The following is a 26,739-nucleotide window of genomic DNA, read 5'->3' as shown; positions in this document are numbered from 1 at the left end:
CTGAAAGGATACATTAGTTTCATTCACTGAAGTTCTCCAAACAATAATCCTGACTTTCTATATTTCTATCTTTTCTAGATAAGATAATTGGAAAGTAACATACTTGGAGCATATGATGTTAGTTCTCCCAAAGTCCCTGCTAAAAAAAAAAAAGAAGAAGAAATGAAAATTGATGAGTTTTTTAAAGCTATGTTCTTGACATTTTTGAAAGTCAATATTACTTAAATCTATTTCATATCATTTGTTTTCTTTTATTAAACAGTAGTGAACACATCACCATTAAGTTAAGCTACTCAAGATTTCTTATATAAGCATCCATACAGTAAATTCCTTCTGGCATCCTGAACGGGAAAATTTTGTATCTTCAAGTGAAGATAATGTATCTTTTTTTCTTTCCTTGCAAGAATCATACAATCTGCCCACGTCCCTGATTATCTTAATTTCTAAGATTGGCACTAATCTTAATGATTAACTATAATAGCTAGTTCAATTCTGGTGCCTGAAATCTATGTTCCAATTTATGTTTTAGTGAACTTTTTACTTTGGAATAATCTTAGATTTACAATAAAGCTATAAAATAGTACAGATAGTTCCTGTAAACATTTTACCTAGTTTCTCCTAAATTATCATCTTATTTATCCTTGGCACATTTTCAAAACTAAGAAATGTACTCTGGCAAATTATTAGTAACTAAACCACAGACTTTGCTGGGATATCACCAGTTCTTCCACTAATGTCCTTTCCCTGCTCCAAAATACCTAACCGTGTTTAACACAGCTTGTTTTAATCGAAATATGGTGTCTGGTTAAAAATTATTTCTAAGATATTTAATGGCTAGAAACTGGAAGAACATTTATTTATTTAAGATTTGCAAAAGATTTTTTTAAACAAAAAAGTAAAGAAACCAACTTATTCTTAGGGCAAACAATTCCTTTGTTTAGGAAAAAACAAAGCAAAACAAAAAACAACCCTGAATGGGATGGTTAGTGACACAAATATAAAGCAAATACGCACTGTTTGTGTCTGAAAAAAGCTATGTGACAAACTTAAGTGTAAATTTAAGTAACCTTAAGTATGTTAGCTATAAGTTTTCAACTAATAAACTAAGTATTCTATTTTGCTGTTTAGTTGGGTGAAAGCTATGTATATTTTGACTTTGTTGCTGTTGGGGGTGGAAAGGCAGTTATGAATAGAAGATGGGGGTTTCTTTAAAACGAGTGAATGGTCATCCTGGGAAAAGACAGCTCTCAGGACAGGAAATGGAGTTGTGAGAGGAAAGCCTTATATAGATCTCCTGTGGGGGATAGGGATCCTTCCTTTTCTCCAGGCCTTGGATTTCAAGTAGTGAAGACAAGCTCAAGGGATTCCCAGCAGTGGGAATGAGCTGGCCTTTGCATAGGGTGATAAGCTGAGTACCTCTAATGCCATGAGTCTAGACTTGGGCCCCCTGGGCTCTGAGAGCAGCAATCATTAAGTGGCACTCATATCTAGTGCCAATCATTAAGACTGCCACTGGGTTGTATTTCCCCTGTACGAAACTTAGAATCTAGTCTTATTCACAGTTGCAGCCTACTCTCAGCTGTGGTATGGGGAAATAAGGCAAGGGCCTTGCCATGCTTGGGAGGATGAGCCGCCCCTCAGTCAGAGGACCAGGTTTAGGGTTGACTCTTTCTGGATATTGTAGTCAGAAAGAGTACAACCATCTTTAAACTGCTTACCTGCAAAGATGAGCCTCTGCTGTGAATGTGAATCTTGACCTTTACATTCTCAATGGTATCACTGGGCTCCACCTCCAGGGTGATGGTCTTGCCCATCAGGGTCTTCACAAGGCTAATAATGCCTAAATACAGGCAAAGAGGAAAACAGTAACCTCTCCCCTGATGCCACAGGCAGAATCTAGTTGTGCTGGGTAGGTAAGAAACAGTGGCCTCTGGAGGACCAGCATCAGAGACAATTAGCATGGAAGGTCAGCAATGTGGTCCTGTTCCTAAATACTCATGAGGTCCCTCACTCTAGAATCTTTAAAAAAAAATGCTTGGGGTTATTCGATGGGGATTTACTTTCCCTAGAGGCAGGCAGAACCTCAAAGTCATCATATAGACTATTGAGGTCTATATGTCTAGGTTACATGATTGTTTTTGTTCTTGTTTATTTTAATTGGTTAAATGTATTCATTCATTCATATGTATGAAACACCTACTCTGTGCCATGTACTGGTCTAGGCACTGAAGATGGAAGAGTGAAAAAAGACAAATCCAACGTCATCAAAAACTCCTTGCCATCATTGGGGGAAAACACATTGCGAGGTACGTTGGTTGTCTTCTAAAACCTTATTAGGAATAGAGAGAATTATATATTTTTTTATTTTAAAGCTATCATTTAATTTAAATATGCTTCTGCTAAAAGATGAGGAAATCAGATTTAGTCCTTGAAAATTAGAGGCATGTATTAGACATGGTTCATCGGGAAGGTTTAACAAGCACATCTCTACCATGAAATAACTTTCTGAAAAAAGAAAGGCTCCTCTGAAGATTTTTGGCTTTTCTGTATCCAAATACTAGCCCTAGAGATTCTCTATTGGCTCATAGCCAAGATCTAAATACTATCTTGGCCACTCAGATCTGAAAAAACAGAACAATTAAGTCCTTAGAGACAGCCAGCCTTTAGATGTTTCTTTTGGAAAGAGCACTAGAGTAGACCTTCTAAATCTTCTAATTGCCATTGCTGATGGCACAGTCTGTCATATATACAAGAGTGAATAGACAAGAACCAGAATATTCCAAATTGTCAAACATTGAAGAGGTACTACAAATCATTTCTCTTTAAAAAGTAATGGCTGTCAAGACCTGTGATCCTAATTCCGAAGACATCTGTGACTAAATAATGCTGGTTATAGAAATTGCTAAAAAGTTATAAATAAAATGTTAGATAATGTACAGCTAATTTTCCAGGTGTTGTTTCCATTCTCAAGTAGGAATTTACATGAACCAAGTGACAGCACACAGTTTTCCTGTGGGTGTAAATCTCTAGAGACATTGTTCATTCACATTTGCTTTTGTCCTTTTCCTTTATCAGTCTCAATGACATTATTATTTCTTGCTTTGCTGTTTCTTCTCTCCAATCTACATCAGTAGCCTATTCTTATAAATAATTCAGCGTCCGTCTGGGCATTTGTTTGCAATATTATCTTACATGATGTTATGTAGGAAGGGAGAGAAAATACAAAGCGTTTTTGAAAGGCCAGTAATGCCTAAATACAGAGAAATAATGTTTCTTTCAGTCTTTACTGTTTGCAGGATTTCTGTCATGTTCACTACTTCTGAACTTACACTGAACTTTCTCTTCCAGAAAGGCTGGTTTCATAGACTCAAGCTCACTGCAAATTTGATATAACTGAAACTTGATAAGAGAGTCCAGTCCGATCTTGTGCGCCCACAACGTTATCTCCCATCCCTACAATCCCCTGTGAGCTTGCACCTATTCGTATGTTCAAATAGACTTCAAAGGAAATAAGTCAGATCATTTCTACACACTGTAGGGGCAAGCAAATCTTTTTTTATTTTTATACAAACACTATTTTGAGATAATATTGTGAAAATTTCCAGGGCAATTTAGGGCTCAGAGCCAGGTGTTCAAATTTGGATTTGTAGCTGAAACCTTGCTGGCTTATTTCCCACAATACATCCTACATATCCTTGAAGCTGCTGGGAAGCTCTTCGCAATTATAATGACACCCAATCTTCCAGTTTCTAAACAGGCTTTTTAATGAAATTTTGGGCCTGGTGTGGTGGCTCATACCTATAATCCCAACACTTTGGGAGGCTGAGGAGAGAGAATCACTTGAGGTTAGGAGTTTAAGACTAGCTCAGGCAATATAGTGAGAACCTGTTTCTACAAAAGAAATTTTTAAAATTAGCTGAGTATAGTGGAGTAGGTCTATAGTCCTAGCTACTTGGGAGGCTGAGACAGGAGGATCCCTTGAGCCTAGGAGTTCAAGGTTATAATGAGCTATGATCACACCACTGTACTCCAGCCTACGTGACAGAGTGACACCCTGTCTCAAAAAAAAAAAAAAAAAAGACGAGAAACTTTGGAAACAGAATAGAGTCCATTTGGGAGGAGTTATACTTACATCTCTCTTAACTGGAAATGACTACGAGTATATCTTTTCTAAGCTATGAAATCCTACTGGAATCTCGGTCAAATGCTGACTCAAGACCCTTCTCATATGCTGTTCCCTCTCCACCCACTCCACCCCTAACTTCTAATTTCAACTCAGCTTAGGGTCTCAGTTCCCCTGACACCTCTGAAGAGGGTGCCCCAGTATATGCTCTCCGGGTGCTCTCCATCTCTATTTTGTAGCACTATCCCTAAGTTTTCTCTAGTGATTGACTGAGATCTGCTTCCCACAACAAACTTAAGGAAGCTGTAGGAGAGCAGAACTACAGCGGGCTTATTCACCAATAGCTAGCTAGGGTCAAGGTCATTGTTCAATAAAGATTTAAATGGATAAACCAAAAGCATGTCAGTACAAATAACATTTACACATTTGTTCACTACATGCCAGGCTCGGTGTGGTTATTTTGCATGTAAGAATGAATAAATGAATCCCCCAAACAAGTACTGAGAGCACTAAAAACATCTGAATGAATGACAGATCTCATCATAAACAAGTTATGCATAAAGCCTTTTTGCTTACATAAAATTTAGGGGAAAGTTTCGAAGTTCAGTATCATATGATTTACCTACCTTGCAAACCAGGGAGAAACTCAAGTTTTATAGGTAAACTGCCAAGAGCAGAAGTTAGAAACGACCCATAGGTAAAATATTAATGTGCCCCTACCTGCTAACAATGGCCAGAGAAAAGAGAAGAGAAGAGATAGGAAGCCCAGGTAAATGTGTGCATATACAGAGGTTGCCAAAAAAAATGTATACACATTTTAAGAAAGAAAAAAACTGTATTGAAATTGTAATACTCACTATATACCAATAACATTTGTTGTCTTGTATACTGTATCTTGTACCTTTTATAATTGCAGAAGTCAAACCTGACTCAAGTATTACAATTTTAATACAGTTTTCCTTTCTTGAAATGTGTATACATTTTTTTGGCACCCTTTGTATATATTTTTCAGACAGATTTTCATTCTATTGCTCAGGCTAGAGTGCAGTCATATCATAATAGCTCATTGTGACTTCAAACTCCTGTACTAAAGAGATCCTCTTGCTTCTGCCTCCCAAAGAGCTAGGACTACAGGCCTGCACTACCATTCCTGGCTAATTTAAAAAAATTTTTTGGTAGAGATGAGGACTTGCTGTGTTGATCTTGAACTCCTGGACTCAAGAAATCCTCCTACCTGGCCTAAATGTACATTCTTACTCAGATTTGCAAAGAGGTATATGTGACCCAAAAAGGGTTAAAAACTAAAGCTGTTGATACTAGTTTGTAAATACCATTTTTCAGTCAATACATTTTGTCACTATATGATCTCATTAAATACTCCTCAGCAATATCTTTTCAAGTAGCTATACGAATTTTAGTGTATATACCTGTCATTATTTACTTAACTATTCTCCTAATGTTGAACATTTATGTTACTTCCAATTTTTTGTTACTATCACCTTGTAGCTAAATCTTTTCATACCCCCTTATTTATTTATTTCAATTCATTGAAGGGATCAAACTATAGGGACAAATATTTGCAGTTGTAGGTGAGGAAAACATAGTTTCACACATGATATTTTGCCCAGGTTTAAGATTATAACCTTCCTGAGGTTGAACAAGATGGCGGCCAAGTAATAGCTTCCCTGCAACTGGGCAAGGTGAGTCTGGGGAGATAAGATTCCAGGCATCTCTGGCTGGTGGGATCTGCCTATAATCATCCCTTTGAGGATATAGGGAGCCAGAAAGGGACTTCTGGACCCCAAGAAGAGGACAAAAACAGTGGAATACTGGCAAGTGTTTGAACGACCTAATCCCCCCGGCAACTGTAAGTACAAGCAGTATTGAGACTGCAAACCGAAAAGGCCTTACCTGTGAAACATTTTGGTGTTTTTGGACTTGGCACTCAGTTGAACTGCCTTGGGGAGAGCTTGAGCAGGAGTGCGGAGAACTTTGGGCATTGTCTAGGGCCACAGACTGAGCCGCTGAGCCGGATGGAGCTAATAGTGTTCGGCTGTGGGCCACAGGGAACCATTGTGACAGAATTGCCCTGGCAAGCTCCACCCTCAGAGTCGCAGAGCAAGGATGGGGAGGGAGCTAGTAAACTAGTGACTGAGCACACTAAAGGCGGGGACTGAGCTGCCTTACAGCCTTAACCCTCAGGGGCAGAGTGAGACTGGTTTTGGCACAATGGAGCCTCAGGCTGTTGCCCTGGGTAGAGTGCCATGGCGTCACAGCTCACAGCAACCTCAAACTCCTGGGCTTGGCGCTACCCAGACCTCCATAAAACCTGTGCTGAGACCCCCAACCCGTGACCCACACACACCGGGCCTCCGCATGCCCTGACCAGGAACTGCGGGACCTGCGCAACCCTGCATCCTCCCTCCTATACCCTCCCTGCCTCCACACTGGCCCGCTCATCTGGCCAGGGACTCTGGTAGCTGAGTGCCCTCCGGAGCCCTCCATGCCTCTGTGCAGAGCCCTTCTCCTGGCCAGAGACTGCTGGAGCCTTCAGCTCTCTGTGCCAAAGTCACTGGGTGCCAGGCACTCCCAGAACCGTGCGCACCACCTCCCGCCCTGTTGCTGGATCTGAGTGTGTCACACTCCGGGAGCTGCTTCCACAACCAGAACTCCCTGGCTGGGGAAGCCCCAGAGGAGCTACACAGGGTCACTCCCTACAAAGATCCAGCAATAATAGAGTGATCCTGCTGGGGTCTAATCTTGGAGAGACACCTCCCCAACTCTGAGGACAGCCAGAGGCAACGGTGAAAAACAATCATGAGGCAAAATCAACAGAAAAACTCTGGAAATAAGAATAATCAGAGTAGATCAACTCCCCCAAGTACCAATGGGGTAGACACAGCACAAGATCTCATGCACAAACAAATAGCTGAGATGTCAGAAATTGAATTCAGAATCTGGATAGCAAATAAGATCGAACCAGAATTCCAAGCAGTAACCCAAGAGATATCTCAAGAACTCAATGAATTCAAAGACCAAATGACCACAGATTTTGACACATTGAGACAAGAAGTTGCAGCCCTCAAAGATCTGAGAAACACAGTAGAATCCCTCAGTAACAGAATGGACCAAGCAGAAGAAAGGATTTCTGACATTGAAGACAAAGCTTTTGAACACTCCCAAACTCTCAAAGAGGAAGAGAAATGGAGGGCAAAAACAGATCACTCTCTCAGAGAGCTCTGGGATAATTAGAAGAAAACCAATATTCGTCTTATAGGATCCCTGAAAGCGACAAAGTGGCTTCACAAGGCACAGAGTCTCTTCTTCATGAGATAATGAAGAAGAAATTTCCAGACCTGCCAAGAGACTCTGAAATTCAGATAGCATACAGTTTCAGAACTCCAGCACGACTCAACCCAAATAAGACATCCCCCAGACACATCATAATCAATTTCACTAAAGTTAATATGAAGAAGAAAATTCTGAAAGCAGCCAGATGAAAGAAAACCATCACCTATAAGGGAAAGAATATTAGAATAACTGCAGATCTCTCTGCTGAAACCTTTCAAGCTAGAAGAGGATGGTCATTGACTTTTAATCTCCTAAAACAAAATAACTTTCAACCCAGGATCCTGTACCAGCTAAACTGAGTTTCATTTATGACGAAGAAATTAAGTACTTCAATGACATTCACATGTTGAAGAAATTTGCCATAACTAAACCTGCTCTCCAGGATATTCTCAGACCTATCCTCCATAAAGACCAGCGTAATCCTCCACCACAAAAGTAAACCCACCCAGAAAATTTTGATCAAATTCCAACTTCCACAGTTGCAAAAGGATTAAAAATGTCCTCTGGACTCTCGAAAGGCTTATCAATATTCTCATGTGAATGGTTTAAATTGTTCTCTAAAGAGGGACAGTTTGGCTGACGGGACACAAAAACTCAAGCCAGATATTGGCTGCATAAAAGAATCACATTTTACTTTAAAAGACAAATATAAACTCAAGGTGAAGGGATAGTCATCTATATTCCAGGCAAATGAAAAGCAGAAAAAAGCAGGCATTGCAATCGTATTCACAGATGCAATGGGCTTTAAACCAACCGAAATAAGGAAGGATAAGGATGGACACTTCATATCTGTTAAAGGTAATACTCCATATGATGAGATTTCAATTATTAATATTTATGCACCCAACCAGAATGCACCTCAATTTATAAGAGAAACTCTAACACACATGAGCAACTTGACTTCCTCTAGTTCCATAGTAGTTGGAGATTTTAACACCCCATTAGCAGTGCTGGATAGATAGATCCTCCAAAAAGAAACTAAGCAAAGAAATTACAGATTTAAACTTAACCATTCAACATCTGGACTTAATAGACATCTACAGAACATTTCATCCCAACAAAACTGAATACACATTCTCCTCATAAGCCCACGGAACATACTCCAAAATCGACCACATCCTAGGCCACAAATCTAACCTCAGCAAATTTAAAAAAATAGAAATTATTCCTTGCATCTTCTCAGACCATCATGGAATAAAACAATAGGAACCTGCATACTCATACAAGAACATGGAAGCTAAACAACCTTATACTGAAGGATAGATGGGTTATAGACGAGATTAAGAAGGAAATCACCAAATTTTTGGAACAAAACAACAATCAAGACACAAATTACCAGAAACTCTGGGATACTGCAAAGGCAGTCCTAACAGGGAAATTTATAGCACTGCAAGTCTTCCTCAAGAAAACAGAAAGAGAGGAAGTTAATAACTTAATGGGACATCTCAAACAATTGGAGAAGGAAGAACACTCCACCCCCAAACCCAGCAGAAGAAAACAAATAACCAAAATCAGAGCAGAATTAAATGAAATTAAAAACAAAAGAATTATACAACAGATCAATAAATCCAAAAGTTGGTTTTTTGAAAAGATCAATAAAATAGATAAACCTTTGGCCAACCTAACCCAGAAAAAAAAGAGTAATATCTAATTTCATCAATCAGAAATGGTAACAATGAAATAACAACAGACCCCTCAGAAATTCAAAAAATCCTTAACGAATACTACAAGAAACTCTACTCTCAGAAATATGAACATCTGAAAGAAATAGACCAATACCTGGAAGTACGCCACCTACCAAGACTTAGCCAGAATGAAGTGGAAATGTTGAACAGGCCTATATCAAGTTCTGAAATAGCATCAACTATACAAAATCTCCCTAAAAAGAAAAGCCCAGGACCAGATGGCTTCACGTCAGAATTCTACCAAACCTTTAAAGAACTAGTACTTACATTACTAAACCTCTTCCAAGATATAGAAAAAGAAGGAATATTACCCAACACATTCTATGAAGCAAACATCACCTTGATCCCCAAACCAGGGAAAGACCCAACAAGAAAATAAAATTATAGACCAATATCACTAATGAATATTTGATGCTAAAATACTCAATAAGATCCTAACAAACAGAATCCAATGACACATCAAACAAAACATACACAACGACCAAGTGGGATTTATCACAGGGTCTCAAGGCTGGTTCAATATACTTAAATCAATAAATGTAATTCAGCACATAAACAAACTAAAAAATAAGGACCATATGATTCTTTCAATTGATGCAGAAAAAGCTTTTGAGAATATCCAGCATCCCTTCATGATCAGAACACTTAAGAAAATTGGTATAGAAGGAATATTTCTTAAACTAATAGAGGCCATCTACAGCAAACCCACAGCCAATATTGTCTTGAATGGAGTTAATTGAAATCATTACCACTTAGATCAGTAACCAGGCAAGGTTGCCCATTGCCTCCATTGCTCTTTAACATTGTAATGGAAGTTTTAGCCATTACAATTAGGGAAGAAAAGGCAATCAAGGGTATCCACATAGGCTCAGAAGAGATCAAACTTTCACTCTTCTCAGATGATATGATTGTATATCGGGAAAACACTAGGGATTCTACTACAAAACTTTTAGAAGTGATCAAGGAATACAGCAATGTCTCAGGCTACAAAATCAACACCCATAAATCTGTAGCCTTTATATATCCCAACAATAACCAAGCTGAAAAAACAGTCAAAGGATTCTATTCCTTTCACAGTAGTGCCAAAGAAGATGAAATATTTAGGAGTATACCTAACAAAGGACGTGAAAGATCTCTACAAAGAGAACTATGAAACTTTAAGAAAAGAAATAGCTGAAGATGTTAACAAATGGAAAAACATACCATGCTCATGGCTGGGAAGAATCAACATTGTTAAAATGTCTATACTACCCAAAGCAATATATAATTCTAATGCAATTCCTATTAAAGCTCCATTGTCATATTTTAAAGATCTTGAAAAAATAATACTTCATTTTATATGGAATCAGAAAAAACCTCGAATAGCCAAAACATTACTCAGCAATAAAAACAAAGCAGGAGGAATCAGGCTACCAGACCTGAGACTGTACTATAAATTGATAGTGATCAAAACAGCATGGTATTGGCACAAAAACAGAGAAGTAGATGTCTGGAACAGAATAGAGAACCAAGAGATGAATCCAGCTACTTACCATTATTTGATCTTTGACAAGCCATTTAAAAACATTCAGTGGGGAAAAGATTCCCTATTTAACAAATGGTGCAGGTGAACTGGCTGGCCACCTGTAGAAGATTGAAACTGGACCCACACCTTTCACCATTAACTAAGATAGACTCTCACTGGATAAAAGATTTAAACTTAAGACATGAAAGTATAAAAATACTTGAAGAAAGTGCAGGAAAAACTCTTGAAGGAATTGGCCTGGGTGAATAGTTTATGAGGAGGACTCCCCAGGCAATTGAAGCAGTATCAAAAATACACTACTGGGACCTGATCAAACTAAAAAGCTTCTGCACAGCCAAGAACATAGTAAGTAAAGCAAGCAGACAGCCCTCAGAATGGGAGAAAATATTTGCCGGTTATACCTCCGATAAAGGTCTAATAACCAGAATCCACAAAGAACTCAAACGTATTAGCAAGTAAAGAACACATGATCCCATCTCAGGGTGGGCAAGGGACTTAAAGAGAAACTTCTCTAAAGAAGACAGACACACAATCTACAAACACATGAAAAAAAGCTCATCATCCTTAATCATCAGAGAAATGCAAATCAAAACTACTTTGAGATATCACCTAACCCCAGTAAGAGTAGCCCACATAACAAAATCCCCAAACCAGAGATGTTGGTGTGGATGTGGAGAAAAGGGTACACTTCTACACTGCTGGTGGGAATGCACACTAATATGTTCCTTCTGGAAGGATGTTTGGAGAATACTTAGAGACCTAAAAATAAACCTGCCATTCTATCCTGTAATTCCTTTACTAGGTTTATACCCAGAAGACCAAAAATTACAATATAACAAAGACATCTGTACCAGAATGTTTATTGCAGCCCAATTCATAATTGCTAAGTCATGGAAGAAGACCAAGTGCCCATCGACCCACCAATGGACTAGCAAATTATGGTACATGTATACTCTGGAATATTATGCAGCCTTAAAGAAAGATGGAGACTTTACCTCTTTCATGTTTACATGGATGGAGCTGGAGCATATTCTTCTTAGCAAAGTATCTCAGGAATGGAAGAAAAAGTATCCAATGTACTCAGTCCTACTATGAAGCTAAATTATAGCTTTCACATGAAGACTATAACTATAGCGCAAGACTATGAGGAAAGGGCCAAGGAAGGGGAAGGGAGGGGGGAGGTTAGGGTGGAGGGAGGGTAATGGGTGAGGCTACACCTATGGTGCATCTTAGAATGGGTTCAGATGAAACTTACTAAAGGCAGAATACAAGTGTCTACATACAATAACTAAGAAAATGCCATGAAGGCTACGTTGAACAGTTTGATGAGAATATTTCAGATTGTATATGAAACCAGCACATTGTACCCCTTGATTGCACTAATGTACACAGCTATGATTTAACAGTAAAAATAAATAAATAAATATATAAATAAATAAGTAAATATTATAACCTCCCTTTAAATTGAAAAGCTAACAACTTCAAAAAAAAAATCAACATTAGGCATTCAGCGGTTGCCCCTGCGCAGATCGGACTCTTCTAGCTCTCGCACCTCGCTCTGCTTCCTCCGTGACCACGTCTGACAAACCCGATATGGCTGAGATCAAGAAATTTGATCAGTGGAAATTGAAGAAGGCGGAAACACAAGAGAAGAATCCACTGCCTTCCAAAGAAACGTTCAAACAGGAGAAGCAAGCTTGCGAGTCGTAATGAGGTGAGCGCCGCTGATATGCAGTGTACATTCCACAAGCATTGCCTTCTTATTTTACTTGTTTTAGCTGTTTAACTTTGTAAGATGCAGAGAGGTTGGATCAAGTTTAAATGACTGTGCTGCCCCTTTCACATCAAAGTATCCAGAACTACTGACAACGAAGGCCACGCCTGCCTCTACCATCTGCCTGTCTGGCTGGCAGGGAAGGAAAAGAGCTTGCATGTTGGTGAAGAAAGAATTGGGGTGGGTCGACAGTGAAATCTAAAGTTAAAACTAAGCTGGCCCCATGGTAAAATGCAGTTTAATCTGAGTGCCATTTTTTTTTTGTTCAAATGATTTTAATTATTGGAATGCACAATTTTTTTATTAATGCAAATAAAAAGTTTTAAAACCTAAAAAAATAAAATCAACATTAAACAGCATTTGTATTTACTTATATCGAGCTGTTTTATCATTTCTTTATCTTGCTTCAAAGCAGCAAAATGTTAGCAGTGCTAAATTGAAAGAAATTCTAAAGGTACCATGTGGGAATGGTAGCACCTTGGTCCTATGATGCTTTCTTGAATAAATACTTAAAATACTTGTCAGGCCACCCTGAGCAAAAACAGCAAGACCCCATCTCTAAAAATATCCAGGTGTTGTGGTGGACGCCATTTAGTTCCAGCTATCTGGGAGGCGGAGACAAGAGAATCACTTGAGCCCAAGAGTTTGAGGTTGTTGTGAGCTATGACACCATGGCACTCTACCTAGGGTGACAAAGTAAGCCTCTGTCTCAACAAAACAAAACAAAACAAAACAAAACTTGTCAGGTTACTTCTAATTCTGGGGACTTTTTAAATGCATGCAATCAAGTGGTAATCTTATAAAACAAACATGGACCTCTCTGCTATATTCCTAAGAAGTCATCTCAAGTTTTCTAGATTAGTGAGAATTTTAAAAGGTCATATCTGCATACTTTACCTCCTGAAAGGCAAACCAGGCCATTTGATGGCTTGCCTGGTAACAAGAGGTAGGAGCTTCTAAAATTAGCATGAAGCCAGACCTACTGTGACTTAAAAATGAATAGAATCACTGATTCCATAAATAACAGGATTCAGGGTCAATGGGAAGGTCAGCTTGGCTGACTACCCTAAAGGAGTGAAAGCGCCTCCAAAATTAATGCTAGAAATAAAAGGGCAAGAGCCATGAAATCTAAAGGAAATCTAAAGAAAGTCTGGTTGTGCAGGATAAATTGGTAGTGGCTATTCTTGAAGTGCAACTGCATCTCGGATAATCACAGTAAAAAAAGACAACTAACAAACCTTATTGAGCTCTTTAGTGTAGGATTGCTGTCTGTGATATCAGGTCTTCTGCCATGTTAGTCATCACCACAAAAAGCTTTTTATAAAAAGCAATCCCACTGTCAGAAAACACTAATAGAGCCTCAGCCTATAAAACCCTTTCTTTGTCTTTTATCATTCCAACCTACATGTTGTCAGGTGAATTATTTTATCAGGTAAGACAAAGCCCTTAAAGGCTGTGGTTTGACCCCTCCTAAGGGAGCTCTAATAGTCAAGGAAACTTAAAAAGCCCAACAGACAAGAACTTGTCTCAAAAGTATATCCCATTTTCTTATTTCTGATAAAATGTGGTTTCAAGAGGTAATACCACAAGTAGAGAAGGGGCTTTAACAATAATCTCTCTCTCTGTCTCTCTCCCTCTCTGCCTGTTCAGGCGTTTCATTGCTGTTGTTCTTGGTAGTTTTACTCCCTCTAGTCCACTGCTTCAAGTCACCTTGTGATATCAAACACAAATATCATGTTTTAAACAATACACAGCACAGGCCAGATGCTTTATGAAATGGATATCACTCAAACTTAGTAAAGTGAAGCATAAAGACCCTCACTGCCCTTTTCCTGATGAATCTTTCACCAATTATTTTCAGTGGGAGCAATCTCACAGGGCTGCTCCTTCTTCTAGCATACATTATCTATGCATCTTTCACTATTGTACAGATTCTTTGAAGATTTTCCCTTTGTATTCATAAGATAACTAAGTATCTTAAACATTCATTAATGCAACTCAAATAATAGAGAATAAATTATTCTAGGCTTCCAGCCAAATGAAGCCTCTTTCCTAAGATAGGTCACATATAAACACACACATAGGCAAGCGCATACACACAAAAGGAATAGATTCAAATATACATACATGTAATAATACCCCTCAACTCTAGAATTGCTCATAACACAATCCTGGGAAACTTCCTTGCTACTGAAAAATCCCAAGATGAATATGTAAGAATATGGGCTCAATAGAACAAGGTAAAGTTTCACCCTTGGAAAGCTGGCTCCAGACAGGGCCAACTTGATCCTGGATTTGTTCCGCAGCAAGCAGTGTTCTCAGAGACCAAAGATCAGAACTAGGAATCACAGGAAGGCTGTATCTTAGCTGATGGACACACTGAAACAAACATGCAAGTTCTATGGTCCCTACCACAATGCCACTGTAAGAAGGCCCACTGTAGTCAGGTGCCATGTTTGAAATCCAAATTTAGAAGTAAGCTCCTTTGAGCTAATAGCATAGATCTGTATGTAACTTTGACACATTCCAACCCAGTAAAACATTACCAGCTTAGTAAGGCCGCAAGAGGTCATTTTTAAAACAGGTTGAATTATAACAGGATTTCCTAAAGTCTAAGAAGAAACTATGCTATGTTTCACAGCAAGCAAAGCATAATGAGAAAGGCTACTTATGAGTGAGTCTTGGCACAGAGAAAAATTAAAGAAATATGTAGGTTGGGATAAAGCCATTCTTAGAGGTTGGGTAGAGTCATAAAGAGGTGCAAAAAATGAATAAAATGTATAGAATACTGCATCCCCAGGTCAGGAATATCATGTCTCCACCTGCCCCAGGGTTCTACACACTGTAGGTACTCAATAAATATTCAGTGACTAAATTAATACGCTTCGTAGGTCCAACATGTAGTCCGTCACCTACATAGCTAGCCCATGCAAGCCCTCAAGAAAGCAGGTCATTCCTAATATAAATGCATTTTCTATCTGGATAACCAGAGACATGAGCTGGTTAAGTGACATCCTCAGGTCAACCTATAAGTCAGAGGCACTGCCAAGACAAGAGGCCAGAGACACAAACACCCACCAGCCGCCACTAAACTAGCCAGACACTGACAAGGCCAAGAGCTAAGGAGCCAGGAACCCCAAGATAAATGGTATTTCAATTCTAAACTCAGAGAATTTTCATTTCCCTCAACCACAGATGAGAAAACTTAAAAATAACTCATCAAACTCTCCAAAGCGTGGCTTAAGAAATAGGAGCTTCCAAGTTCAAGTGAATCGTTGTGGAGGAAGAACTCTAAGATAATAAAAAGAAGACTCTGAGAAGTGGCAAGGTCTCGTAGACAGAGCATGAGCTCCGGAGGCAAACAGTCCTGGCTTTAAATCCAACTCTATTACTCACCAGCTATGACCTTCAACAACTCACTTAACCTCTTCAAGACTCAGTTTCTTCCTCTATAAAATGAAAAGGATAATGATTGCCTTATAGAGTCAATGCAGAAAGTAAGAAGTAATATACGCCCCTAACATGATGACTAGTCCATAATGGGCACTCAGAGACAAACCAGAAAACAAAATGCTAGTTATAATAAGAATTCCACTAAGAACAGCAGAGCATCAGACAGAGATCATGGGAAGGTTTCCACTGATCTGATTAAAAGAAATCTAAAATAACTAATAAACACATGGACAGACCATTCAATCCGTAGATCACAAGGATAATTTTTTCAGTGTGAGAAAAATGTTGTCCAGTAGCTCACAAACAGATGTCACCCTGGATCAATGCCCTTGACACAGAACAGGCTAGCCTTTTATTGTCTGTTCTCTCTCTCATTTTAACGTACAGAGGTGTACATTAAATACATAAAATTATGTTAAAATTATAATATTCAAGTCATGTTTAACTTCTGTAATAAATATTATCAGTATATATTAAGTATAACTATAATTTTAATATAGTTTTTTTCTTTTCATGAAAATACGCTTTGGCACCCTCTGTATGATATTCAGCAAATATACCATGTACTGTATTATGGCATATCATATATCATGTAGAACGCATTTTTACAACAGACTCCCCAGATGGAGGGCAGATGTGATATGCTCTTAAATTTGCCTGAAGTTTTAAGAAAGAGTTAAGTTACTAAATGCTATATCCAATGGCATGATTTGTAACAGAACTGGCTACTAAAAATACATTTGGAGATTCTTACCTTCCAATCAAAGCTACATTAAACCAGTAAAGTAAGTGGTATTGGCATTTTATTCAAGAGTATATTAGTTGACAATATCTGTATCTCTGTATCAAAGGAAAACCATCCATTTTTCACATGGAACTGATATGAAAGGGAGTTACACTTCAGAATGAAAGATCCTCTTGCCACCTGTACCTGTGAGTTTCTGAGACTAAAGATATTGAATAGCATCAGTGTTCCAAGACCTCGGCAATCTTCTGATAGCCTTGAAGTATAAAACAATTACCTCTTTTGGCCTATTGCAGCTGGCCCAGGTACCATTTAAATACCTATGGTAACATGATAACCATTTAGACAATTTAAGAATTACTTTCAAAGAGTAATCACATCAAGTTAAAAACAAAACAAAATATAAGCTGGTGAAGACAAGTAATTCCTACAGCAAGTTAAAAATCCTTGCAACTTTCCTGCTCTTTTAGGTTGATATTAAGTCAGAAGACTTCAGGTTGAGGAGAACCAGGAATATAAAAGCCAGAGCAAGCTTTTAAATTAAATTTACCAATGTATGGTTTCCTTTAACATTATCAAAACTAAACTTTTGCAAGGAAGTTTTCTCAATAACAAGAGATTATTCCACCAAGCAATTCCACCTTTAAAGACATTTCCAGTTCTACTCAACAGCTTTGATTGCATAGTACCCTGTTTTCTTCAAAATTAAATTTCACATTTATAAATGTTGATCAACAGCAACTTGCCAAAGGGCAGGAAAGCAGGGAGGCATTCCAAGTGACATAATGTAATTATAGAGGCACAAAATGAGCAAGAACCTGGTATATATACTATTAGTCAGAATAGGACAGGTTATCCTGAGGTAACAAATCAAACATCTTGATATCAGTGACTTTTTTTTCTCATTAAAAAAATTCAATGCCAATCGGTCAGCTTTCTTACAGAAACTTGGGATCCAGTCTGCCACCATTTTGCAACCCACTGTTTTAAAGCTTTGCACATCCTGCCATATGGGCAGGAGAGAATGAGCATGAAGAACTCAGAGCCTCTCTTTAGTTTCCTTGAAACAGAAGTGCCATACCCCTTCTGCTTACTTTTTTATTGTCAAGAATTTGATCATTGTCCCAACCTAACTGCAAAAGGACCATCTTCTCCTCTGCCCAGGAAAAGGAAATGAGGTAGTGAACACATAGCATTTTCCCCATCCACAACATTTTTAGGGGACTGACCGTAAGAAGGCTGGCACACCTGAAAACCAATGGGGAATTATGGGGAGGGGGTGGTAGCAACTGTTGTGAAGAGACAGTGGGTGGACAGTGCCAGGAGAGACAGGAAGGCAGGTAAACCAAAGCCACATGACTACCCAGGACTGGTGGAGTCAACAGATTGAGTGCTATGCTGAGGCTAACATGCCAGTTCAATGGGAGTTTAAAGATGAAACAGGGCAAAGACAGGGAGAGGTGATCAGTGGAGAATTCTAAAGCTCAAGCTTCTCAATGTGGGGGCCCAAGTTAAAGAGCCAGCTCCTCCTCCCAGGACCAGCCTGAAGTTCTTATTGCTTTAACAATCAGTGGAGTATAGACCAGGATCTTGGCCTCAGACCTACAATCAAACTAAAAAGCGTATTGTCATACTGTATTCATCACTTCTGGACACTGTGTGGTTCTTCCTCTAATGGCCTAGCTCCTCTGTACTCCCCTGCCAGCTGCACCCCAGTTCCCACAGCATGCTTACCTCCCTCTCTCTCTGGGTTTAGCCAGAATTTCTTCTTGATTTGGGGGGATGCAGTTTTTTGTTCCCTTAGTTTCTGTTGGGGCTCCACCTCCTAGCATGCGCTTTGTCCAACTTCCACTCTTTTCACGCTCACCTATCTTCTACCAGGCTTGTGCATGATTACTGCATGCCAGCCAGGCACTGTCCGAGCATTTTGTATATAGTCATGCGATGCATAATGATATTTTGGTCAGTCATAAACCATATGTACTTTAGTGGTCTCATAAGATTATGATATTACATTTTTACTGTACTTTTTTCTATGTTTAGCTACACAAATGCTTGCCATTGTGTTACAATTGCCTACAGTATTCAGTACTAATAATATCCTATATGAATTTGCAGCCTAGGAACAATAGGTAGGAAGACCATCTGGTCTGTGTTAAGTATATGCTATGATGTTTGCATAGCAACAAAATCACCTATTGAGGCGTTTTCAGAACATATATGTGTCACAACACTTAACTTTATATAACTTGTTTCACTCTCACATCAAACTCAAAAGGTAGGTGTTGTTGCTATCTCTGGTATGCAGATAAAAAAAACAAAGGCACAAGTGCTCATCAGCCCAGGAATGGATTAACAAACTATGGTATATGTATACCATGTAATACTATTCAGCCATAAAAAGAGGGAGACTTTGAATCCTTTATTAACCTGGATGGAAGTTAAAACATTCTTCTTAGTAAAATATACAAGAATGGAAAAGTAAGTATCCAATGTACTCAACAGTAATACGAACCCAGTAGACTTACTGGTTACTACAGTCTAATACACACCCACGTAAAGGAAAATCAATTCAAGTTGGGGAGACGAGGAGAGGGGCAGGGATCTGCCTGCTCCCACTTAAAAGGCACAATCTAAGGGTATATGACACACCTCCTGGGTGCTGGACACAACTACAATAGGGACCATACCTAACAAATGCAAACAATGTAACCTAATCGTGTATACCCTCATATTAGTCTGAAATTTTTTTTTTAAAAGAAAGAAACGAAGGCAAAAGAAGTCAACTAACCACATTCGCAGAGCTTGTAAATGGTCAAGCTGGAATCTGAATCCAGGATGTCTGGCTTTTAGCCACTGTGCTGTACAGTACCACTAAATAAAAGACGAAGGCGAGGAGACACAACATGGCTTCATGATCTTTAAAAAAATGTGAGCAGCAGTTGTAATCACTGAGAAGGCAAAAGAAACAATCTTCATAGTAGAGAATTGCAAAGGAGGAAGTGCCACCAGCGAATAAAAAGCCTCCAGTTTTTTACACAAGGGGTATTTGTTTCTTAAAAGGGAACAAACTCCTGGAGAGGGTATGCCTGAATTTTTCTCAATGGAATTTCATTTGCCCTGGCAGGTGGGTGGCAGGGAAAGCTGAGGCCCCTCGAATTACAGCTCCTGGGCGCTGCCTCAGATAAGTCCATTCGTCTTGGTAAAGCCCCTCCCATACACGCACAATGTGGCAGTCTGGAGCCGGCTCCCGGCTGGACGTGCAGTCAGCCAAGCACACAAAATGAGAACTGTTTTCCCCGCGTGCAGCTGGCGCGCCCTTTCCGCTGGTCCCAGCTGCCAGGAGCTCTGCTCTCGGGCGGGGCACGCCCCCTTATGAATATTCATGATACGTTGTGCTCGGTGCTGGGGATTTCAAAACCCCCAAAGAGACTGAAGGACCGAAAGCACTTCCTGATCTAGAGTTAGTAGGTGAGAGCCGAGCCGGGCTTTGTCAGGGCTTGCTTTTAAGGCCCACAAAGAGGAGGGTACACAAGGAAAGTAAAGCCTGCGGTTGCTCATCTAAACTGGGTCAAGTTTATAAAGGGAGCTCTCTGCTCTTGGTAGTTTTAAGTTTTTCAACGTCCCTTCACGCAAACAATGTGCAATTACCGGTTTTCGCAGACAGGCTCCCTTTCTAGCACTGAGTTTTAAGTGCTTACTTCAAACATCTGGGATAACTATACACACACACACACACACACACACACACACGTGTTTCGGCTCATATATTTTAACTTGTGCACATTCTTAATCCAATCCAAGATTTTTGTAACTGCAACCTCAAGCTCCTGGGCTCAAGCAGCTCTCCCACCTCAGCCTCTTGAATAGCTGGGAGGACTAGCCACAATGCCCAGGTAATTTTTTAATTTTTTATAGAGATGAGGTCTTGCCATGTTGCTAAGGCTGGTTTGGAACTCCTCCCTCCACCTCCTAAAGTGCTGGGTATAAACTTTTATAAAAATTTAAAAAAATACAAACGCTCTTAGATCTAGTTTAGACACAATGAAAAGGTTGACCATACATATTACTACTCATATTTAGCTCTTCTTTTATTTTTATTATTTATTAACACAGGTCATCAGAAACAGCAGATATCGGGTGGCGCCTGTGGCTCAGTGAGTAGGGCTCCTGCCCCATATGCCGAGGATGGAGGGTTCGAGCCCGGCCCGGCCAAACTGCAACAAAAAAATAGCCGAGCATTGCGCCCGGGCGCCTCTAGTCCCAGCTACTTGGGAGGCTGAGGCAAGAGAATCGCCTAAGCCCAGGAGTTGGAGGTTGCTGTACTGAGGGCAACAAAGTGAGACTCTGTCTCTACAAAAAAGAAAGAGCAGATACCCACAAATGCATTTTATTGACTTACAAAACAAGGTGGGCTTCTTGGGAGATGGGTTTACTGTCTTTTTTGTTGTTGGGGTCATAAAAGATTTTATTTTAGAATTCACTTAACAGAAATTACTGGAACTTGGTGGTGTAAGTCTATTACATTAATCACTCTATTAAGAGAGAGGCTCTGCTTTTTACCTACAAATTTGAAATGGAAGAAATAAAATTATTGGGAGGAAACCAAAGAATAAAAACAAATATATTGTAAAAGCATTTAGCTACTTTAATGAAGGTAAACCCTTCCCCCACCCGCTTCCATCCCAGAGAATTGAACAAATATTCAGATAAAAGGCTAGAGACACTGTGAGCAGCCCAGAGGATCTTATGGATAGTAGGACAGGGATCTGCCAAAGGCATAAATAAAGGTCCCTGTAAGTGTGGAAATTATGCACAGATAAATTTGCCATTTATCTCCAGCAAAGTTCTAGATTGAAGAGTTAAGTAAGCAGCTAATAAGCACTTAAAAAAATGACTACCTCAAAGCAGTAAGAGTTAACTTGTAACTAGTAACTGATCAAACCAAACTTCATTTCCATTTTACTTATTTTTCAAAATAAAGTTGTTGATTTCATCATAATGCCAAAAATAAAGACTGTCTTGACAAAAGGATGGCCTACTCTCTCCGCCGCCTTTTTTTTTTTCTATGATGTATCTGGTATTCAAAATTATCAAATTGAGCATTTGGCAGCCAAAAGAGAATAGACTTTAGAGCCAGAAGGAACTGGGTTTGATTCCAAGCTCTGCAACTTGCTAGCCATGTGAGCACATGGGGCATCTCCAACTCTCAGTTTTCTCAACTGCAAAATGGTGGTAGAATATCTACTTCATAGCTACTAAAGAAAATACAGCCTGGATATTCAAGACAGGGCAGTCATCATTAAGATAAAATTTAAAAGATAAAGATTCAAATATAAATTCAGAAAAGAGAAGAACCAAATTGAATAGTTCATATAGAAAGAATTTTTATTTATTGGAAACTTGATGTGAGATAACCAAGTAACATGCTTACAGGTGCAAACTGAAACTTATTAATAGAATAAATACATGGAAGTCAATAATAAGAGTCCCAATTAATTTTAGTTGGTCAAATCCTACCTGAAATTCTCTATCCCTCTCTGAGTATTGCACTTGAGAGAGAGTAAAGAAAAATTAAATAATATTCAGGGTGGTGCAAAACCCAGAAACCATAATATCTGAGAAATAATAGAAAGAAATGGTGTTTTTTTATCTAGGAGAAGAGATTACAGAATGGCTACACTCTGATATTTGAAAAGCTATGATGTAGAATAGGGTATAAACTTGATCTGTACAGGTCTAAATGGTAGAGTTAGGACAAATGATTAAAAGCTGCTATGAAATAGATTGTGGACCCAACACATAGAAAAACTGTTCAACAATGCAATGAACATTCTTGAAAAATAGCAAGCTCACAATTACTGAAACTATTCCTGTGATAGGAGAATCCAGCTGTCACGAATAGTGTAGAAGATATTAAGGTACTGGAAAAGAGAATGGTCTAGTCTTAGAGTTAGTCATACACCATATATATGCCACCACTCCTAGCCAACGTGGGCTATGACTATTCAATAATGGCACTCTTTCCTACTGAGCTAAATTCAGCCTAGTAATTCTTTTAAATGCAGTGCTCCAAACCATCACCAACAATTAATCAGAGTCGACAATCCACCCAACCCAGATGATTCCTTAGTGTCTCTGAGATCCTATAATTTACTAAAATGAAAATTTCCCCAATAGCATAACTATAAAATATGTCTGTGAATCAACTAAAAGTAAAGTTCTGTTAAGTACAAAAATATTCTCAGGTATCTGTGTGTGTATGTATGTTTATAACTGCATATAAACTTCGACGTATATGTATACACATATAACCTTTGCGTATACATATATGTTAAATACACATGACTTAGTTCTACCCCAAAACAGGAATCTTTTGAGAACCCTTAACTAGTAAATCCCTATTGGCACACATCGATAGTCAGTGGTGTTGATTAATGAATTCCTTACCATTTGCTCCTCTACAAAATTCAAACCTTTTCCCACTCCTTATAAAATTTTAAACTTATGTTGTATTGTAACTTTTTTACTAAAGGCAGGTTGGTAGAAAAGGAGAGAATTTGATGAGTTGGCAGAGATAGTGCTAGGATACTTGTAAACCCTTAAGAAAAGAGGGATTTTATAATTAAGCAGATGTGACAAAAGAGAGGACAATAACTCACTAAATTGCAGTGTTCAAAGATATTAGCAAACTTAGATCCCAAACTAATGGATGGGCAAAAAGAGCCCTTCTAGAAGGAGAAGTGGTTGAAGACAGATGGGTACCAGCTGTATTTTGGCTTTCCAGTTAACTATTAAGAGGAACAAAGAATCCAACTTAACTCCTAGGTACACAAAGGTGCAATGACAATTCAATGGGGAAATCCAGGGAGAGAGAGTAAGAAGACTCTGTCTCAAAAAAGAAAAGTAGAAAAATATATATAAGTAAAAGCATGTGTAAGTGGGGTACAGATATGCAAAACTTGTTAAGTTGGCATCTCACCATTGCCCTTTACCACACTCCATCTGAGGGCTAGGAAAGTGTCAATAGCTCCATCCAGGCAGGATGGTGTTTAATACAGAACTCTAGTCTCAGGAGGAATGTCTGTGCAAACCAGGAAACTATGCTGGAACCTCATGATGTGGGCGTGGGAAACTCTGTTTGAAGAGGATGAGAGGAAGCTGCTGTCTGCAACCCAGCACTTCCCCAGACTCTCAGAATCTCAAGTTTAGGAAACAGGAACATGAATCCTAGTTGTCCCTAGTGAAGGCTTGTGCAGTTACTTTTCAACGGGCTGGTTTGGACAGAGTGGGCTCAGCTGTGCAGGCCAAAACCTGTAAAGTAAAGATATCAATACTTGCAGGTAAGTGAGCTGAGTAAGAGGAAAGTATGTGCTGCTCATCTTAGGTATTTTTTTTTTGAGACAGAATGGCACTCTGTTGCCCTGGGTAGAGCGCCATGGAGTCGTAACTCACAGCCACCTTAAACTCTTGGGCTCGAGCAATCTTCTTGCTGAGGGTCTAGTCCTGAGTAGCTGGGACTACAAGTGCCCACCACAACACCTGGCTATTTTTTAGTAGAGATGGGGTCTCACTCTTGCTCAGACTGGTCTAAAACTCCTGTACTCAAGCAATCCACCTGCCTCAGCCTCTGAGAGTGCTAGGATTATAGGCATGAGCCACCATACCTGCCCTCATCTTATGTCTTAAATTCTTGGACATTAAATTTTGACACTAGTTACAAGATCTTTGTTTATTAGGATCAAACTCCAAGACGTCAAAAATTCTAAAAGAAGATGTGACAATTCTTTCAAAGAATCCCTCCTGCCAACTGATTTTCTATGAAAGTAACAAATAAAATATTCCCTCTTATTTACCCATAAAAGTCTTAGAATTATAAAGGCAATATGTTGTAAAGCTTAAAAACATTACCTATGGTGTCAGATTGCCTGGGTTTAAATTCTGGCTTTCTCTCCTATTAGCTGTGTAAGCTTGGCCTGGGTTCTTAATTTTTCTAAGCCTTAGTTTCCTCTTCTGTAAAATGGAGATGACAAAAAAAAGTAAAGTGTTTATTTTATTTCACAATGTATTTATCACAAGGTTGGCACACAGTGAATTAGAGTTACAGAGCAAAGAAATAACTTCAGATAATCGCGAACCTCTCTCTCTTCTGCTACACTAGTAGAACAAGGGCCAGAGACACTGGTGACCTACCCAACATCTCACAGCAAAATTAGGGGCATACCTGTATATTAGAAACTGAAGTACTGGGTGGCGCCTGTGGCTCACTTGGTAAGGCGCCGGCCCCATATACCGAGGGTGGCAGGTTCAAACCCGGCCCCTGCTGAACTGCAACCAAAAAATAGCTGGGCGTTGTGGCGGGTGCCTGTAGTCCCAGCTACTTGGGAGGCTGAGGCAAGAAGAATCGCTTAAGCCCAGGAGTTGGAGGTTGCTGTGAGCTGTGTGATGCCATGGCACTCTACCGAGGGCCATAAAGTGAGACTCTGTCTCTACAAAGAAAAAAAAAAAGAAACCGAAGTACCATCCTTTTCATTTCAGTTTCCTTCCCTCTCTTGCTGGTTGTTATCATTTCCCTGGTACCTTCTCCTCTTATGCCAGGCTGACAACAACTTGTACCATATTTTACTCTATGATTTTCCATGGCTTCACTGTGACCCCACATTCTTTCACACTCCTACATTGTGAAAGCTGAACACCATCTGTCGTTTGATCAATGCACAACAGTCCCTCAAGAGCTTAGTAAATGCCTTTTCTATGAAGCATCTTTCCCTTTTAAGCATAATGCAATGTTATAAATTAACTTTCAAGATCCACTCAGGATAGAAGGGATGATAAGACAGGGTCCATACATAAACATTCTCCCCTTAGGCAGCATGACTATAAATATATATAAAGATGTGCCCTTCTTGAGCTAACAACAAATTACCTAATGATCTTCCACTTCCAGGCTTTTAAAAGCCTTTCTCTCAGAAAGAAAAAAATAATGCATTGGTTTCTACATCATCTCTTCAAATTATAGGCAGAAGCTACTATTCCAAAAAGATGATCTAGTCACACAAGCTAATCCAGGTGGAAATCTTTGCCCTCCTGACTATTTTCCCAAAGTCTATAGCAGCGGTTCTTAACCTGTGGGTTGCGACCCCTTTGGGGGTTAAATGACCCTTTCACAGGGGTCGCCTGAGACCATCCTGCATATCAGATATTTACATTACGATTCATAACAGTAGCAAAATTACAGTTATGAAGTAGCAACGAAAATAATTTTCTTCTTGGGGGTCACCACAACATAAGGAACTGTATTAAAGGGTTGCAGCATTAGGAAAGTTGAGAACCACTGGTCTATAGGGTAGAGTCATAAATACAACAGGTTTTACTAATAACAGCTCACCAGAAGGACAAGCTATTTGCAAATTAGGTCACATTTTAGGGCTTTCTGCCAGACTCATACACAGGAATAGTAACATCATTGCCAGAAGTATCTTTGAACACAAAGAACAATGACAGATAATACTGTTCTGCTAGGAAATGCTGAACGGCTGGATTCCTTGTGTGTAGGATATCTTGGAGTAAAAGTTCCCCAACAAAAAGAAAAGGGTTGAGGGGGAATGAATGTCTTCCTTTCCAAAATAGCCTTTTCTATCGATTTTTCTTACTATAATTCACATATCCTGCACCTAAAATTCTGGCACAGAGTAGGGGATTAACATGTACAGAATAGAGGAATGAGTGATCTATTTTCTTTCTTCCTCCATTATCCCATCACATACTGCCTTGGAGATATACAGGCAGTCCCGGATTATGAAGGAGATAGAGAGGTTCTGTAGGTTTGTTCTTAAGTTGAATTTGTATGTAAGTTGGAACAGGATATATTTACCTATTAACCTGTAATAGCCTCCATTCCTAAGTGTGAGTCATATGTCAGTTGGATGTTTGTTAGTCGGGACTGCATGGACACATAGATAAGAACAACCTTTACCAGTGAAGATCTCATACTCTCTCTTTCAGTTCTGTTCCTGATGTTTGTGGGACCTTTAGCCAGGGCTTCAAATGGTCTTTAAGTCCCCAGCATGCTGCCCTTGTCAC

At 39.2% G+C, this 26,739-nt stretch overlaps 1 protein-coding gene across 1 annotated transcript; it reads left to right on the top strand.

Moving 5' to 3' along the window:
- Positions 1 to 1,959: 1,959 nt before the first annotated feature.
- LOC128584316 (thymosin beta-4-like) lies at positions 1,960 to 12,394 on the top strand. Its single transcript, XM_053589338.1, has 3 exons — positions 1,960 to 1,966; positions 2,223 to 2,306; positions 12,228 to 12,394. Exons 1-3 carry the CDS (start codon positions 1,960 to 1,962, stop codon positions 12,392 to 12,394), a joined length of 258 nt encoding a protein of 85 aa, XP_053445313.1.
- Positions 12,395 to 26,739: the final 14,345 nt, after the last annotated feature.

Source organism: Nycticebus coucang, chromosome 4, assembly GCF_027406575.1.
Source record: "Nycticebus coucang isolate mNycCou1 chromosome 4, mNycCou1.pri, whole genome shotgun sequence".
Lineage (NCBI taxonomy): Eukaryota > Metazoa > Chordata > Mammalia > Primates > Lorisidae > Nycticebus > Nycticebus coucang.
Note: the sequence above shows the minus strand (reverse complement) of the source record. Positions and strands in the feature narration are given on the sequence as shown.